The sequence below is a fragment of the Gracilinanus agilis genome, chromosome 5, assembly GCF_016433145.1.
Source record: "Gracilinanus agilis isolate LMUSP501 chromosome 5, AgileGrace, whole genome shotgun sequence".
Classification (NCBI taxonomy): domain Eukaryota; kingdom Metazoa; phylum Chordata; class Mammalia; order Didelphimorphia; family Didelphidae; genus Gracilinanus; species Gracilinanus agilis.
In genome coordinates, this window is record NC_058134.1 from 95,771,882 (window position 1) to 95,791,241 (window position 19,360).

The window sequence follows — 19,360 nt, forward strand, 5'->3', positions numbered from 1 at the left end:
CAGCAGCTCGGCATCGACTCTGAAGATATGTACGTGTGCATGTTTTTCCTTTTGCTCTGTGCTCGGGGCCAAATTCAAACTTACTGTGTTGGGATCCGCTGCTGCCCCTACAGGGACCCTTTTTTGGTTGGGACCCCTGATTTCATTTGTATAGAATGCCAAGTGAGACCACTGTAAACTGGCAACTATTCTACAACTTATAGTCTTAGAAAGCTATAATTAACATCTTCAGTTGCACACAGTGCTGTAAGGTCAAGTCTCGTACGCAGGAAATCGGGACGATGTTCCGGTTCTGCCGCTGGTATCCTTCAAGTGCCGATCCAATCCCGCCTGCGACAGCCTTTCCTGACCCCTCTTCAGCCTGGCGCCTTCCCTCTCTCGATCGTTTCCATTTGCCCGCAGAGGGATGTGTCGTACATAGGAGGGAGCGCCGTGCACGCGGCCTCCCCCGCTGGCCTGTGCGGTCCTGGACGCAGAGCCGCTCGTGGCACACAGCAGACACTTAACACATGTTTGGTGGGTTTCTGTGAACCCAAGCAAGGCGTCTAAGCCTCCGTGTCTGGGAGCGCCGAGAGTCAGCCTCATACAAGGTCCTGGTAGGCTTTGGCCTCCTCCCAACACTGTAATCCCAGATTCCAGCCAGCTGCCCTCCTCGCCACTCCCCGAGGGAGGCAGGGAAAACCGCACCAAGCCCTACAAAAGGATATCGTAGAGAATTCTGTGAGGCCGCAAAGGGCTTCACAGAGCGCTTTCGTTTGTGTAGGTCCAGAAATCTCCCCAGTTTCAGCCACGACGATGTGCGCCCTCTAGACCGTCCTGCCTTATGAGAATGAAGGCCTTCCACACTGGCCGCCCAGACCGTGCACAAGACCAGTGGTCAGCAGCACTTTCCAAGCCAGTTTGTTTAGTCTGACGAGCTTCTTCCTGTGGCATCACCAGGCACGGTTCCTGGGGGCTTTCTAGGCCCCATTGAGCTTGAAAAAGTAAAATTTAAAATTCATCTCTCTTCATTGTACTCCATACAGAACACCTGGTTTGGTGGGAAAGGAATGATGAAAGTAAAGCTCTGCTCACATATATGGATTTAATTTCTCTTCCCATGGAGTATTTTCTGATTTTCCCATCATTTTGGGGCAAATCAAGTTACTGGGGGGAAGAAATAGTTTTAAGAACCATTTTGAAAAAAGAAAAGAAAAAACTAAAGTCAGACTGAAAAGAGTACATTATTCTTCCTGGCTTTTTCAGTTTTTCTATTCCCCTCAGATAAAATATACTAGAGATGAGCCTTACATAGGTCTGCAAAGAGAAAACTTTTTTTTAACATTGTTACCAAAGTGTTTTGAAATGCTTTGTTGCAGCACAGAAGAGTCGGCTATTAATCTTGTCATGCTACATCTGATAGTGCTCACTAATAAAATTTGTTAGAGAAAGAATTCCTGCTTTGGAGATTAAATGATATCTAAGGTAATTTCCAAATAATTCAAACTGCTCTAAGATTATATGAAAATGTCTTCTCAGAACAAAGGAGGATGCAAAACGCTCTGCTAAATCTGGATGGAGGTGACTTCATATTGCCCAGCGGGATGGGACCTGGACCGGGGCTACCTAGCAGAGTCCCAGAGTGCCCTCGCTGTCTCTCCCTTTCAGAACAGAGCCCCTGAGAAGGTGGCTAAGGACACGGTCCTCCTATTGCACTACAACGAGCTTTCTTCTGATTGTTTCACTGCTCTCAGATTTTCATCTTTAAATGCTGCCCTGTAGCCACAAACTTCACTTCCCCATATGGGTGGATTACTTCTCAAACAGATCACTACATTGTCCCGGAAAGTAACTCCATTCCAGCTAGGCTGACCCGATACGGAAACCTCTCCTAAGGCACAGCCTTCTGCTCACTCCAGTTGTTATGGTGGTATCTTGAAAGCAGCCCCTTAAGAATATATTCACCAGCAGTTTTCCTTCCCTAACTTTATTTCTACTACTGAGTAATCCGCCCTATAGTGTGAAAGACAATTACTGGAGTGAATAACTTTGCAGCATTTCTGAGGAAGACGTATTACAAGTGTTCAAATTTAAGTGATAATTCCCTTCCTTTGAAAGAAAAACATACCACTGAGCCAGACAGGTGGCCTGTCAGACTATTTCTATCAAGTACAGTTCGTTACTTCCCTATTGTTGATGCTTTATTACTGCTCAGGCATCTGATGTCTGCTAGGAAAAGAGAACTTCTCTTTGTGAACTAGGGACTAAGAACTGTGACAAGGGCTATGGCTGGAGCTTCCCTGAATGACCACCGTCACTTTCTTGATCCATACTTGCTCCCCAATGATTCTACAGAACAGGACCACTTCTTCCTGCTCCATTGAACTCATGATCTTGGCTTCATTAATACATAAATGCTCTGATAAACTGAACTAATGAGCAAATTATTAAGGCCAATGACTAAGTGCTTCTTACTATCTTGCTTGAATGACTCCAGACCATGCAGAAACCTAGAAGCAGCAGTAGGAAAGAGAAGAGCAAGCAAAAATTCCTAATGGATTACAAAAATTTATTGTAAATGTAGATATCATAATTAAGCAAAATAAATTTCTAATAGTACCTTTCTCTTTAAATATGGACCTAAAAGTAATGCCACTGAAGTTAAAAGGAACATGTTATTAACACCTACAGCAGTTCATCTACCCAAGATACAAATGATGAAAGAAATTTTTAAAAGCTCTAGAAAATCATTTCTCTCCAAGGACCAAAAAACCAAGTTATGTCTAGATCAGCTAAAACTATTGTTTTTTTTTAATCAACTAAAATAAGGCATGAATCTGAAGAAAGCAAGAAATCTATGGTTTCTTGGCTTCTGTTCTTTAAAGAAATCTCTTTAAATCAAAACTTAATTTCTCTTTATAAATAGGGAATTTCCTATTAATAGCTCAAAAAGAATGTCATCTCTTACTGAATTGCACTTCATCGGCTATGAGCTTTTTAAGGAACTGTGACCCTTGATAACAATCCCTCATTTCTTTCTGTCTCTCCAGAAATCACCAAAGTAAAAGGAGGAAAGTAAGTCATTTCCTCCAGAAGACAGTGCCAATTAGGAACATTAGCTAAGGGATTTGATGTATATCCTCAGTCAATTCTCCAAAGCATCACAGTCCGGGAGGGAGGAACAAACACTTCTTCCTTCAGTGTCTTCATCTTAGCTTTCCAAATACCACTGCTGTGGGGAGGAACCATCACAGATTGCCATAGCAACATAGCCTTTCCGACTCAAGGGATCAACCACCTTCAGGCACTGCCCCACCGATACCTGGTAGAGGCGACTATTTTTCTGAAAGAAAATGGTTGGAAGAAGCAGCACTCATTATTTGCTCCTACACAGAAAGAAGAGAAAGACAGCCCAGCCTCTTCCAAAAGCCAGGAGGTACAATATTTCAGGCTCAGGTCAATAAACATTTAAGTAGCTCCTATGTGTTAGGCACATCATAATCCCCAAATTGAGCCCGACTTAAAGAAGTATTAGAAATATACCCCCTAGAACAGTGATTCCCAAAGTGGGCGCCACCACCCCCTGGTGGGTGCTGCAGCGATCCAGGGAGCTGTGATGGCCACAGGTGCATTTATCTTTCCTATTAATTGCTATTAAAATTTTTTTTAATTAATTTCCAGGGGGCTAAGTCATATTTTTTTCTGGAAAGGGGGGGCAATAGCCAAAAAAGTTTGGGAACCACTGCTATAGAACATGTTTCCCTTGAACTAGGCAATTGGAACATCCACTTTGTGTAGTAGAAAAAGTCAAAAGGCACAGTTTTAATCCTGTCATCTCACCTCAGTTTCCTTATTAGCAGAAAAAGCATAACATCGATTCCTATTTGCTTTGATGAAAGTGCTTCGTAAATCCCCACATAAATACAAGCTATTTCCCTGCTATCCAACACCGCCCGCAGCCTTAGATTTGCCCTTCCCCAGGAAGCCAGTAAGACTCAAATCCTTACCCCAAGTATCCACTGCTGGGACCCTCCTGACCCGTGGCACTTCATGAGCCTTGGTGGGTCTGATGAGCGAGTTTCTGACATATCCAAGCAAAGGAGATTATTTAAAATCAATTCATGTTCTTCATTATAAATCCAGACCTAGAAAAAAAGGATTGAAAACTTCAGCTTTGTTCCTGGCTCCTTATTCAAGAATCCATTGCTTGAGAAGAATAGTGAAGTCTTTTCTTTATCAGTAGAAGAGAAGGATGCCGAGGACGTGTCCTCCAGGAAGGGGATGAGATCTTCAGAGCCAGCCGTGGCCTCCCTCCTCTGGGGAGAGTCCTGAGACACCAACTGCCTTTGAGACATCCCAAACCCAAACCCTCCCTTGTTCCTAACTTCTGTGTTGCTGCCCAGGGCTCCCCTTTCAACCCCAGCACCCTCGCTTTGCCCTGACACATGCTGCCATCTCCACCTCACCGTTGTAAGTTATGGCTGCCTCCATCTCTGATACACACATACGCCCCTTCTTGTTCTCATGTAGACTACTTTAATGGCCTCAAGTTTTGTTTTTAGTAACAACTTCAAGAAAGAAGTGGGCAAGGGCTAGGCAAGTGACTTGCCCAGGGTCACACAGCTAGGATATGTCTAAAGCTACTTTTGAACCAGGTTCTCCATGCTCCAGGCCTGGCACTCTGTCTGTTGAGTCACCCAGCTGCCCCTCTAATATCAGTCTCCTTGCCTCAAGTCTCCACATTCCAGTTCATTCCCATTTATCAGAAGAAAAAAAAAAAAAAAGATTGTTAAAGGCCTAGATCTGGCGGCTTGACTATTTAGCATGGAAAGCTCTTTGAGGACCCTCCTGTCCACTTTCTCAGTCTTCTTTCGTTCCACTCCCCACACACGGGGTGATCCAGCTCCACTGGCCTACTTCCACCTCTTGATTCCCTCTTGTTGCTGCTATGGCTGTCCCATAAGAATGGGAGCTCATTAAGGGCACTGGTGTTCCTACTGCTCCAAACACTAAATGATTCCCTCCTATTTCCAGATAAAGTCCAAAGTTCTTAACTTTTCACAGAGCAGGAACTTCAAAACAATGTTCAGTGACTGATTCAATTGTTTCAAGCCTGTCTGTAATCTGAATGCCACACTTTCACAAACCTCTGCTTTACTCTCTCTAGAATGCTTTACACAATTCAGTTTTTACTCCCCTGCTCTAGAATGGGTTTCCCAATCATTAAAATTAGCAATTATTCTCTGAATACTGAGTGCAGACCCTCGCGATCACTGAATGGAACAGCAGAGAGATGCAAATTGGAACCTGTCTCTTCTTTTTCATGAGGAAGATATAGCCAGAAAACACTCTGTGTGTCTGTGTACATAGACACATCTGTGTCTTCAAGTAATGCCTGTGAGAGAACAGTACTATCTATCCATCATGATATACACACATCCCAAGCCCCTGATGAATGATTAAACAGAAGGTAGCACCAATAGCCAATCACTGGGCAAGGTTTTCCCCCCTCCTACAGAAAGGGAGGGGATGCCTATCAAACCAGCATCTTTGTTCATTCAAGCCACAAAAGGCTGAGCCTTCATCCTGTAGTTCACAGATTGTAGAGGGAGAGTATTTTCAAACAAGATCTAGTGAGGAATGACAAGGGAGGATGGTAGAGCCAGATGATTGACTAAGAAAAAAGAAAGTAGAGAGAAGATCTCAAGAGGAGGGTTTGCCTTTGGGTCATTTATGACTACAGGAATTACATCACAAGTGAAAGGAAGAAGAAAAACTGATTAAGTCATTGGAGATAGGAAAGAGACAGCATCTTCCAAACACTGGTGAAAAAAGCAAAATTGTGCCCTGCTTCTGATTTCCTAAGGTAACATTCTAGAGAATCAAAAGAGAAAATGAGATAATTATAGCATCAATAAAGTAGCAGGATATGAAACAACCATAAAAATCAAGCATGCCAGGAGAAAATGACAAAAAAAAGAGATCATGTAGGTCTTACGACCTATATAAGCATATGTATTAATTATACAAACATAAAAGAAAAATTTAGATTCCTTATTCATAGTGGGATCATGGCAGTAAAATAAACAAAGATACTCCCTGAATGAATTTACAGATTTAGCGTTATGCCAACATAACCACTCAAAGTTATGGAATGAGAAAAAAATCAGCATCTTTTGAAGAACAAAAAAAAATCAAGAATTTTAAAGGAATTTCACGTTACTAGATCTCAAAAGACATAAAATGGTAATCACCTAGTTTTAAAAAAACCACCACTAAATCACTAGGAAAAAAATCTATTGGATAAGAAATGCTGTGGAAATACTGGAAAGGACCCTCAAATTATAATTGTTCAATGTTATAAACTTAAACTATCAATAGCCATATAAAAATACTTCAAATCATTACAATTATTAGAGAAATTAAAGTAATTCTGAGGATACCTTTCATATCCATCAGATTAAAAACAGAAAATGACAGAATCTAGAAGGGCTAAGGGTAAATAGGTACATTAATGCATTCTTGGTGAAACTGTGAACTGGTTTAACCAAACTGCAAATGGAAAGCAATTTAGAATTATGTTTAAAAAGTAAGACAACTATGCATAATCTTTGAACCAGCAATATCAAATATAGGGCCATATCTGACAGATGAAAAGGACCAATACGTACAGAAATATAACAATTTTGAAAGGCTTTTAACTCTAATCAATGCAATGACCAACCCTGATTCCAAAACGACAGAAAATGAAGAATAACTACCCACTTCCTCACAGAAAGTTATGGACTGAGTATGCAGAGAAGACAGGGTTAATGCGGAAATTAGTTTTGCTTGGCTCTCTATTTATTACAAGTTATTTTTTCTTTTAGGGAGTGGGGATGAGAGAAAAAAAATGTAATTTCATAAAATATAATTTTATTTTAAAAAGAAAAACTGGAAATCAACTGGGCAGAAAAAAAAACAAATCACTAACTAGCATGTTACCACAACAAGCTCCAAATAGATGATATAAACAACCTTACTATAAAAGTTTACATCTTTTAAAAGGAGATGTTACTTTTCATAGTGGAATAAGGAACTTCTGTGACAAAATGAACGACATCTTGAGTGACAGGAAGAACATCAGTTAAAGACTTTGGAATGTGCCCAGGTGGCATGAGCCAGGGCCAAGAGACAGTTGGAACCACCCCTATAAATGCCCTGGGACTACAACACACTGGGTCTCAGATTTGATAATCTTGGGAGGAGGGTGGTTGAAGGGAGGGTAGGCCTTAGACTTGCAACCCAGCATCCATACCTGAGTGCCATAGGAAGTTATTCTACCTGCTACTAATAGAACTGAGGGAGAACAACATCCCAGCTATTAAGAACACCATTAGCCTTCCTTATCCTTTGGTTTGTGCCACAGGGATTGAGAGAGGGAGAAGAAAAGCTCCAGCCTATTATCAATCTCATCATCCATTTGATTAGCTTAGCATTCCCCAAACCTCTAACCTTATTCCTTGTTCCTAACCCTTTAGATAAGCAAATAATTCCTGTAGCAGTTCAATCCAAAGAAGATTGGTGTTCCTTTCCTAATTGATGAACATCTACAGCTAATTAGGGAAGGGATTATCAAGCCTTTGTCTTTGTCCATTGGGCACACCTACACCAGCCCAAACCAACCTTTTACCATGGAATCCAACCGGAAGCCAGGGGCTAAAGGAGTTGTTATACACACATACAACTCCCATTAGACTCTTGGCTTGGGCACTGTTGTAGAGGCAGAGGCTTGGCTAAGCTGAACTTCATAAGTCCTGGGGTTACTAGCACATTGGGTAACCACCTAGGCAAACACATCACTCACTAGCCCAGATCCATCTATCATTTGGGGATCCAGAGCCAGCTTGGCAGACTCAGCTTAATAGAGCCTGTCAGGCCCAAATGAGGCTTAGCAGCCCTTTCTTATTACCAATCTGCCTCCTATTTATGCACTACAATAGCTATGGCTAGTGAATAAGTTTATATCTAAATAAGCCATAGTAGTACACACAAAAGAAAAAAGAAAATTACTATATAAAATTTAAAAACTTGCACAAATTCAATGCATCTAGAATAAAAGAAGCTGAATGAGAAGGTTCTGCATTCAATACCTCTGATAAAACTTAATCCAGTTGAACAAGCATTTAAAACCTTCTGCTGTACCATACAACATAAAACAAAATCATATACAAGATGTAGGGAACTGACAAAACTAGTCAAATAATTTCAAAGACAAAATGCAAATTAACAATGCCATGTCATAAAATGCTTTAAATTTCAAATAATAAGAAAAATGTAAATTAAAACAACCCTGAGGTTTATTTTGTTCTCATACCTAGCAAATTTGCTGATATGATCAAAGATTTAAATAGTCAATATTGGAAGGGCCATTATGGAAAAGGTCCCCCAAATAAACTAAATATCACAGAAGTACTTTTTCTCATAATAAAAGAAAAAGAAACAGTAGGTTTCCACTGAAGAAGAGGTGAACAAAGTTTTTATGTGAATGTGTATGTTTATTTTTGAATGAATGTTTTTATATGGCTATTACTAAGCCATAAAAAGAATATAAGAAACATGATAATGTGAACTCCAATACAATGCAAAGAAAGCAAAGCCAAAATATCAATGTAGATAATGATTTCAATCATGTAAGAGAAAATAACATGAAAATAATCAAAATTCAGATAAAATTTTGCCTATAAAACACCAAGAAATTCACATCTCCCTGCTCTGATAGAGAGGTCCTAAACTGTGTTGAATATTATGTCAGATGTAGCTGTTTGGTTAATTTTATCTTTGTCATATTCATTTGCATTCAAAGAACCAGCTTTTGTATTTTTCTTTAGGGAATCACCATTCCTACAAGAAACCAATTGGATACTAATAGTATCTTAACATTCTTTTTATTCTCAATAAGGGGAATAAGAGAGAAGCAACATGATTATGTAAAATGAGGGGAGGTGGGGGGGGATTGGAGTTAAAAAACACCTTATCTCAAATCTTCTCTCTCACACAAATTGATGGACAATTTAATGAAACTCTCAGGGGTCCAGGTAACTCTCTTAAGTTGCAGAAGAGTGTTTTTTTCAGTGAGAATTGCCTACACCAATTATAAGTCTAGTCAAAAACATGGATTGAATTATGTTCTGAAGGGACACACATAATCATTCCCACTGATATACTATTTGATCACCATTTAATTGACTATATATATTATGGTGTTCATATAACTTCTGCAAACAACCTAGTATTAGTATTGATTAAATATTGGGGCTAATTAGGATCTGAGTAAACAAGAATAGGCTAAGTATAGTACAGTTTTACCTTTAACCCCAGCTGGAATCTTGGGGAGGGTTCCTGAAGGGAATTCTGAGGAGCCTTACAGACTGTTGGTATCCAACTGCCAGGCACTCTCGGAGTGAGGTATTGTTCTGAGAGGCTGCTTGGATCTTGCTCTCGGGAAAACTGTGGAAAACTGAGTGGCAGTTGAAAGAGGAGAACAGGGTGGAGTTTTGGGAATAAGTTTGTGAAAGAAGACCAACTGAAAGAGAAAGAAGGACTGTTTTCTTCTGTGTGGCTGCAGAGTGAGGCAGGCCCACTGAGGCCTACCAAGGCCCAGGTGAAGCCAACCTGGGCTCTGAAAAGAGCTGGCAGTTGGAAGACGGAGCTGTAAAGCATTCAAGGAGACAATGACTATAAACCTTATATAAGGAGATTATTAATTAGTATTGGTTATTTAGAATAGGTACTGGGGATTAGTGATAGCTTAAAGAGTTTTAAGGAGGCTTGAGTTTCTTGAGCAGGAAGACAGTTCTTGTGAACCAATGGTGTGGAAAAAGTTTAGTTTCCTTTTAGAATTAGGGACTATTTCCTCAACTCTTTGTTTACCTCTCCTTTCCCTTCCTTAAAACCTTTCAAGAAATATTAAATAAGTTTTGTTTAAACTGTCTCCCAATAAGCTTCACCCAGCCATCTCTGAGTAGTCCCAAACTGTTACCAGAAAGCCTCAGCTCAAACCAGCTGGTAGCCAGCTGGCTTTCAGACAACAACAACAACTAAAGTTAAGAAAAGATATTGTATCCCAATTTCTACCCAACACTTAGAAAAAGCACCAAACCAAATTCTGATATGGAAATCCAAGGAAAAAGTCACACATTTTCCTAGTCCATAGCAACTTAGTAAGACAAATGGAGACATCTAAAGGTCTAAACAAGGTTATACTCTTTACAAAGTTAAATGGTGAGACAATATATGTAGACCCTCAGAATTCTATCATGATCATTGAGGAGCAGGGCCTGGGAGAGATCATTCTCTTTTGCTGATCTTAAAAGAATAAAAAAGGTGGGAAAGGGAAGTGAAAGGGAGGAGAAGATGATTGGGGGAAATTATTTCACATAATTGGAGTGCACAAGTATAAGTCTACACAACTAGGAGATTATACAACATCTCAACTTTGTTCTCATCTAAATTGGTCAAAAGAGGGAGAAATACACACACATTTGCAGAATTGAGCACAGAAATAGATTTTATTCAAAAGATAAACCAGGTGGAAAAGGGAGTAGGGAAAAGTGTAAGGACAGAGGAAAGAAAGAAATTCGCGTAATTTCTACGCATCTAATATATTCCAGACACTGTATTGAGCACTTTACAAGTATTATTTCATTTGATAGTCATAGCAAACCTGTGAGGTAGAGGCTATTGTTATATATTCATTTTACAGTTGAGAAAATCAAGTGAAACAGAGGTTAAATGACTTGCCCAGAATCACATAACTGATAAGTTGTCTGAGGCCACATTTGAACTCAGGTCAGGACTTCTTGACTTCATGCTCAAGAGTTCTAGCCACTGAAATAAGGGGCAGGGTTAGGAAGCAAAATCATTTCTTTAAGACAGAATGAGAAGAAAAGGAAATGTGTAAGAGAATAGGTTTCAGGAAATAGATAGTTAGCAGTTATCACTGTGAATGTGAATGGGATGAACTGAACAAAAAAAAAAAAATGGAAGAGAATAGAATGGAATAGAAATCAGAATCCAACAAGATGTTGTTTACAAAATCACATTGGACAGATACATGGAAAGATAAAGGGCTAGAGCAAAATCCATTTTGCTTCAGCTTAAGTTAAAAAAAAAATCAGGGGTTGTAATTGTGATCTCAAATAAAACAACAGCAAAAATAAACCTAATTCAAAGATATTACATTTTGTTAAATGGTTCTATAGACAATGAATTACTACCAGTACTAAAGATATGCACCAAATGGCATAGCATCTAAATTCTTAAGGGAAAAATTCGTGTGTATTAGGAAGAAATGGACCTATGTGAAAGTATGTAGAATTTAAGAGAAATAAGAAAAAGCAAGAATAAACTCAAAACTATAAATAAGATAAAAATCATCAAACATTTTAATTTTAAAAGATAAGATAAATGAAACTAAGTAAGAAAGAGAATAAATAGAAAATAGCTCAGTGTTTGTTAAATCCAATGTGAGGAAATATAAAGGACAAGTCAGGCCCACTGAGGAAAGCAGCCATGCTTGCCTGAGATTGCTGGCACAGTCCCAATCTCTCACACAAAGGCACTGCTGCTCTTGAATGGAGGTCACCATTAAACCCTCAGCCCCCCCCCCTCACTCTGAAGAGCAAAGAAGTCTGTAATATGACTGGAAGTACCAAACCTGCCCTTTCTCTAAGTTACACAGAACAGATTAGCAATCACTGTTTCTCAACTTGCTATGTCTATAATAGCACTCCTGGCAACCTTCTTATATGAAGTCCTTTTCGTAAATATTATCTTGTGGGAAAGTAACACCCCCTAAGAGTGTGGTAATGATTAGTATGCTACTCTCTTTAAAAGTCTTTTTCTTTGTCATAATAAATGGAATTCATGGACTTCATGTCTCCCAGTCTGGCCCTTGCTTTTTTATCTCTTCATCTATCTGTAGATCTCTAGATCTACCAATCCATCTCGCTCTCTATTTCCTTCCTCAACAACAGAACCCCAGCACTGCTCTCATAGTGCCCCCGACAATCCAAGGCTATAAATTTCTCTCTCGTTATAGAAGCACTATGTACCAGGCATTGTGCAAAGTATCAGGATCCCAGAAAAGGGAAATAAAAACAGTTCTTGTAATCAGTGAGCTTAAATTCTAATGGAGGAGACAACTTGTAAAAACTAGGTATATACAAGATACATATAAGGTTGAGGGGGGAAGGTATTCTCTATTGGAGGGATTAGAAAAACCCTCCTGCAGAAGTAGAATTTGAACTGAGTCTTGGAGGAAGCAAGAGAAATTAAGAGTCTGAGGTGAAGGGGCAGAGGCATTCCAGGCATAGGGGACAGTCATTGAAGAGGCACAAAGCCAGGAGGATGTGGAGTGCCATGTTCAAGAAACTGCAAGTAAGCCAGCAGAAATGAATCACAAAGTAAATTCAGGGAAGTAAAATGTAAAAAGAAAGGCAGGAACAGGCACGGTTATTGAGTTTTACGCATCAAAATATTTATATATATGTAGACAACAGGGAGCCACTGTAGTTTGCTAAACATAGGAGGTACCATAAGAGACCTACCCTTTAGAAAAACCTTTTGGCATTCGAGTGAAAGGTGAAATGAATTGAGGAGAGACTGAGGGCAGGGGAACCAACTAGCAGAATACTGAAATTGTCCATTTGAGAAAGGTTCAAGGTAGGTTTTACCCTGACTTGAGGAAAGTAAAGCAGTTTGGAAGAAATTAGGCCTTAAACTATATCCCACAATAAGCTCAAAATGGGCCTATAAACTTAAAGTATAAACGGCCATCATAAGAAATTTGAGATGGAAGGAGATAAAATTTAATAACTATTGCTGGGGAAGGAACAGAGTTGGGAAATTCTTGATCAAACAAGGGAGAGAGGTGGTTACAAAAGGTAAAAGATATCTAGATTGTGCACAATGAAAAGATTTGTACAAGTAAAATCAAAAGGGAATGAGAAAAACTGTCAAGTGGAAAAAAATATTTGCACAAAATGTCAATGATATTACTGACAAAATTCAGACCATATAAAGAATTGACACAAATATATAAGAACAAGAGCTATATGCCAATAGGAGTGGTCAAAGGAGATAAACAATTTTCTAGAGAACTAAAAACTACAAAAGACCACAAAAATATGCTCTGTCATAAATGGGACAGACATTAAAAGTACGCTGAAGTTTTACTACACACCTTGCAAATGAGCAAAAATGTCAAAAAATGAGGACAACCAGAATCATAGACAAAAAAACACTAAGAGGGTGTTGGTAAAGCCCTGAAATGATCCAGTTGCTCTAAGTGATCACTTGGAATTATGTAAAAAAAAAAAAAATAACAACGACAAAAAAAAAAACTGCCTTTAACCCAGTGAGCTCACTATTAGCTACATACACCAAGAGCTCAAAGCACTGAAAGTTTAAACATACACCAAAATTAACTCATTACAGCAATTTTTGTGGTCCCCAAACTGGAAATGGTACCCATGGTACCAATGGTACCCATCAACTAAGGAACAACCAAACTGTAGGATATGTCATAATGAAACAGTTCAGTGCAACAATAATTGATAAGCATGGGAATTCAGGGAAACAAGGGAAGATCTATATAAACTCCAGAGAGAAAGATACAGAACTAGAAATATTTGCACCTATGACTACAACATAGTAAATGAAAATTAAAAAGCCAAACTGAGTAACTCAGTAAACTCCAAAAGCTCCACATAAACTCATGTTTAATATTTAAAATGTCACAACCCAGACCAACCATGCCTTGCCAGCCTTACCTCACATTTCCTCTTCCTACCTTTGCACTGGCTGTCTCTAATGTCTAGAATATAATAAGGATAATACCCCTCCTTACTTCTATTTCTTGAAATCCCTGGTTTAAAGATTCAGCTCAAATGTTCCCTTTTGCATAAGCCTTCCCCCTGGTTCTCCCTGCTCTGACTCCTCCCTTAATAACTGTAAACTGATTTACTAATTTAATGATTACCTAAAGCAAAACCAGGGCATTGAGGTGGCACAGTGGATAGAGTGCCAGGCCTAGAGTCTATAAGCCACATCTTCCCAAGTTCAAATCTGGCCTCAGACACTTACCAGCTATGTGACTTAAGACAAATCATTTAAACCCTGTTTGCCTCAGTTTCCTCATCTGTAAAATGTGCTGGAGAAGGAAATGGCAAACCACTCCAGTATCTCTGCCACAAAAACACCAAAAGGGGTCACAAGTTGGCCACAACTGAAACAAATGAACAACAACAAAAACCTAATAATGACCCTAGAGAAGAGATACAAAATATGCTTTATCCTTTTCAGTCCTGAAACAGAGGAAGACTAGAAAGGAATATTACATGCCCTGTCACATACATAAACATGACCCATCACTCACCTGATTTGGATCACTGTAATCACACACCCTAAGTACCACCAGTCCTCCTTTCTGACTTGGGTGACCCTGAGCAGCCAAGCATTTATTGGTTTGAAGGTGATAGAGCTGTAAAAGAAAACAAAAAGTTTTTAACAAGTTATCGAGGGTTTACACACAACAGAGAGAATATACCCCTAGAAATCTAAGAAGGAATATAACTAGGAGGCATGTGGTTTGATGGGGATGGAAAAAAAAATAGAATTCTTTATCCTCAGCCTTATCTGGCAAGTTCAAAGAAAGGAAAAATCAGTAATAGTTGGTATAGCTGACGAAGTCACTTCTAAAGTAACCAATTTAGAAGTCTAGGCGTGCTGAGAAATGAGGAAAAAATCTTTTTAAAGATGCAAGGGACAATCTTTTCAATTACTATAAGGAAACTTGAACAGTTTGCCTATCCCAAGAGTCAAAAGAGCTCTATTTTTTCCAAAGGTTAAAGTCAAAGTGTTTTTGCACCAGGGCATCTTTTGACAAGGTGTGATCAGGCACACTAGGTACAAATCACAAGTCTGACATGAAGAGAATGAGAATCCCAGACCCTCTGACTCTTCTTAAATAGGATCACAGTTATCACAATTAATCAATATGTAGCCAAAGTAAGTGACTAATCTTGGACTAATCTGATAGAATAGTGATGAACAGAATTAGAGTGATAGAAATAGAAATCTAGTCATTATATTTTATAAGGAAAAATTTTAAACTATGCAGTAAATCTAACTACTTTCTCTTTTTACTGTAACTCTCCTATCATAAGCTAGCATTTTGCAATAGGGAGTGATTCATCAAGTAAGTGGAAAGCTCATTGACCATAGGAAGCATGTCCAGATGATGAGTGGTAGGGTCCTTGGAAGTATGCTGATCCCCTTGACCAAGGGACATTACTAGTATAAAGTATTAAAGCCCATCCTGCGATAATTAGATTAAGTCTACACTGCCCATCTTTAGATTTAATCACCAACGGTGAGAACATCTCCAATTTTGGGAGGTCCGTAACCCACCTGTGCTAGAGTGGGTGATGACTCAGAATCACTGACCCCCTGGGCAGTCCTAAGAGAAGAGTCTGTTGTGATTGGACACGCAAAGTAGGAAGGAGGCACAGGAAGTGACGCATAAGTGACCCCTTTAAAAAGAGAGAGTAGAATGAGTCAAGGGGCTTCTGGTTTTGTGAAGGGGACCTGAGGGATCTCTGCTGGTTCGTGACTGAGACTGTTCCATGTGGTGAGTGTTAAGACTGAATCTTCCTGAACTTCTCTTAAGGAACTTTCCTTTAAAGAGATTCTGTGACTGAAGCTTTTGCTTCATACTCCTCTGGGGCCTTTGGGCCTCTGGCCCTCGGCTCAAGGCCTGACCTTTTCCAATTAAGGACTAGTTAAATCTGCCTGGTTTGAGCCAGGAGCCAGAGCAATTTATTCAGTGTGTTAGATCACTTATCCTATCTTATTCCCTCTCTAATTTTCTTACTTTCTTTTCTTAATTTGTAAATAAACTTCCATAAAAGCCAATTTTGACTTGAGATTATTCTTAATTGAGGATTGATAATTGTTTAATCCTCTGGCGACCAACCTTTTAATATATTCAACCAAAAAACCCTTTTTCCCCCTTACAATCCTAAAAAACCAGGACTCAGTAAGAAGCTGAGACACCTTCTCAAGAAGCCAGCACCCAGTCATTGTTAGAAAATATATTTCCTGTCCATTGTCACAGAATGAACATCCTGCCATTGCCACAAAATGTATCATGATGCCATGAGCAACTATTGTAGGACTGGTGGTTGACTTTGGGTAGAATCTTGAATGATATAATGTTAGGGTATTAAAAAAAAGAGAAAACTTTTACAATCTGTCTTACATGGGAGAAAACAATGACCTAGCTTTACTGAGAGTCACTGGTCTCTCTCAATAAACCTGTTTTGGGCTTGGAGCTCGGCCTCATTGTTTTATTTCAGATTGGCTGAAAATTATTCACCACAGTCACTAAAGAGCTGTGTAACTCTAGGCACATTATTTAATATCCCTGGGCCCAATGAGATGGCTGGATAAAATGGAGTATTTGACAGGTAGATGACCAGTAGAGAAGTATAAGATGGAAATAATGTGATATGAGGAAAGATAAGGGCATGTTCTATTCTACAACTCAGCTTTTAAAATTTATTAAACTATGTACAATACTATGTAGTATTAATTAGGCTAGAAAAGAGAAGTGCTAGAGGAAACATAATAGTTGCTTCAAATATCTAAATAGCTATTATATGAAAAGAAGAGAAAACTTATTCTGAACTGTGCCAGAAGGCAAAAACCAGGTTTCCTTTTCTCTTTTTTCTTAAAAATAAAACTAAATAACAAAAAAACAACCACTTTTAATCTCATCATCTTTTCCAAGTAACTGTACCGACTCAGTGAAGCACCACAAATATAATGACCATGTATGATAGCATATGCCTGAACTAAAGTTTTCAAGAAAATGCCATCAAAACTATCATAGACAAGATTTCTATATTCAGTAAGTGAGAGTTTGGACTAAGGATCCTTTTAACACTAAGAGTCTATAAATCTCAGAGGCTTCAAAAAAATGAAACTATGTTTTCACAGGCACAAACCAGGAATGAAGAATAAGTAATTACAACATTCCCCAAAATATGATCAATTCCTTCAGGAATTTCCAAATTAAGGAATTTGATTCAATTTCTTTAGGTGAAATCTGATCATTAACTTATGGAGCAATAAAAATTACAGACAGCAAGGCAAACTGTGGGGTGATAATGCCATGTGATAGATTCATAAAATAAGCAATAAATAGGTAGAGTTGAGTTTCGTAGTAGTTCAGCAGGGCAAGGAAAGAAAATTTTCAATTATGGAGAGAACTGGAAAGGAAGAAAAAACCACAGTAAAACAACACAGAGCTTTTGTCAAAGGGTTATTTTGAAGGTCAAATCAAATATTGCAAGTGAAAAGAGCGGTCCAAGACTGCTGTAAAACATCATCTATTCAGGTACCTCTTGGACACTTCAGCCTGCTACAAGTAAAGCATATGAGCAATTTTTTATTTGAGTTCAGAAAATTTCATCTCTCAAGTGGTAGAAAAAGCAAGGGAGCAAAACCACAGGTGTTCAGAACCCACAGCCCACAAACCTTCCAAGAGTGGCCCAGACCCAATTGAAAATATAATTGAGACTGAACAAGATAAAGACACTTACAGAACATAGATAATGTTAATATGTGCCTTTCTAAGCCCTAGATAGTGACCCGCAGGATTAGAGACCTCATTTCTATTTGACTATGACAACATCAGCATAAACTACTTTTATAAATGAAGTTCTGAACAAGCTAGTGGTGAGGGATGAGAGCCAGAAACATTCCAAGGAAATGACTATCTTGTACTTTAACAGGAGGGCAAGATGCTCTATGTTCTGTAACCTGGACTATTTTTTTTAGATTTCTAAAGATTTAGAAGATTCCTAAAAATAGGAATGAGTCTCCCACAGCCAGAGACTCTGAAAGGGAACAGAATTGGGAAAAAATTCAGGGAAATGGCAGTTGGTACCCTTTGGCCCGACATTCTAAACAGGAAGCTGGCTCAAAATTGGTATAAGACATGAGACAATAATTGTGACCACACAGCTGCAAATGATCCCAACCAAGAAACTACCTGAGAAGCGATCCAGGGAGTGAGGGTGTTTTAACAGGCCACATGGAAAAGAGCTCAAGGTACAAAACTTGGCTTGGTGGCCTGGAGGCTCAGGGTGAACCGAGACTTTTGAAAAATATTAAGCAGAGGGTTTCCGGGTTAAGATGGCGGCAGAGTAAGAAGCAGCTCTTAACCTCTCCTGACCGAAACACACAAAACTCCTCAAGGGGACATAAAAACAAGTCCAGACGAACGGAGGAACCCCACAACAGGGCACAGCGTGGAAGGTACGTGGAATCGAGACATTTCCAGGCTAAAAAGGGCTCTCCTTAAATCGCGAGCTGAGCAACCGCCCCACCCCCACCCCCTCCACACTCACCTATAGCTTCGAACCCAGCAAAAAAGAAATAGAGCAAGTTTGGGGCACCCATCGAGTCATCGGCAGCTCCGGGACCTGTTCCTGAGAGCAGCAAGACTTAGGACCCCATTAAGTCAAGAACGCACGCGAAAGCTGAGCGCGCACGGGAGCAGAGAGTGGACGCTGGGCGCGCAGACTGCCGGCTGAGCAGAGGCATGGGTGCCAGCTGAGCAGAGGTGTGGGTGGAGGCAAACACAGCCAGGAACTAAAGCCTAAGTGGGGAACCAGTGCAGACGGGTATACGACTGTGGAAGTAGCGCCCTGAGACTTGTAAAGAAACTTCCTGCAGAGGATCAAGCAAGGGAATCCACCAGGGGGCTTGACCTTGGAAAAAACTAGAATTCAGACCTCAGGAGCCAATAGATCTCAGACAGACACTGAGAGCGAGGATAAACCTGAGAAGCTGCTGGGCTAATGATGGCTAACCAGTTACAGGAAATTCAGAAGAGAAAGACTAATAACAAAAAAAAGAAGTCTTTAACACTCGACAGCTTCTACACAGAGAAAATCCACACAACCGAGCAAACAGAGGAGGAGAACAAACAACCATCCAGACCCTCCCCAAATAAGGAAAACTCCTCACAAGCTATGGACGAGTTCAAATCTGAGATTTTGAGGAAAATGGAAGAGATCTGGCAAGAAAATAACAGCTTAAAAGGTAGAATCTTGCAGCTGGAAAGCGAGGCTCAGAAACCAAATGAACTGATAAGCAAATTGAACACAAGAAATGACCAGATTGAAAAGGAATACCAAAAGATTATGGCCGAAAACAAGAAGATTATGGCCGAAAACCAAAAGATTATGGCCGATTACCAGAAGATTATGGCCGAAAAACAAAAGATTATAGCCGAAAATCAATCCCTAAAGGCTAGAATTGAGCAAGT

General features: G+C 39.6%; 1 protein-coding gene across 1 annotated transcript in view; it reads right to left on the reverse strand.

Annotated features, from left to right (window-relative positions):
* Positions 1–2,531: 2,531 nt before the first annotated feature.
* Positions 2,532–19,360, reverse strand: part of LOC123248987 (polypeptide N-acetylgalactosaminyltransferase 11) — a 53,600-nt gene continuing 36,771 nt past the window's right edge. Inside the window, exons 10-12 of the mRNA XM_044677924.1 lie at positions 14,399–14,503; positions 3,987–4,124; positions 2,532–3,322 (exon numbers count right to left, since the gene is read on the reverse strand). Of these exons, the coding sequence (XP_044533859.1) occupies positions 3,191–3,322; positions 3,987–4,124; positions 14,399–14,503 (375 nt within the window). The 3' untranslated portion in view covers positions 2,532–3,190. The remainder of the gene's footprint in view (positions 3,323–3,986; positions 4,125–14,398; positions 14,504–19,360) is intronic.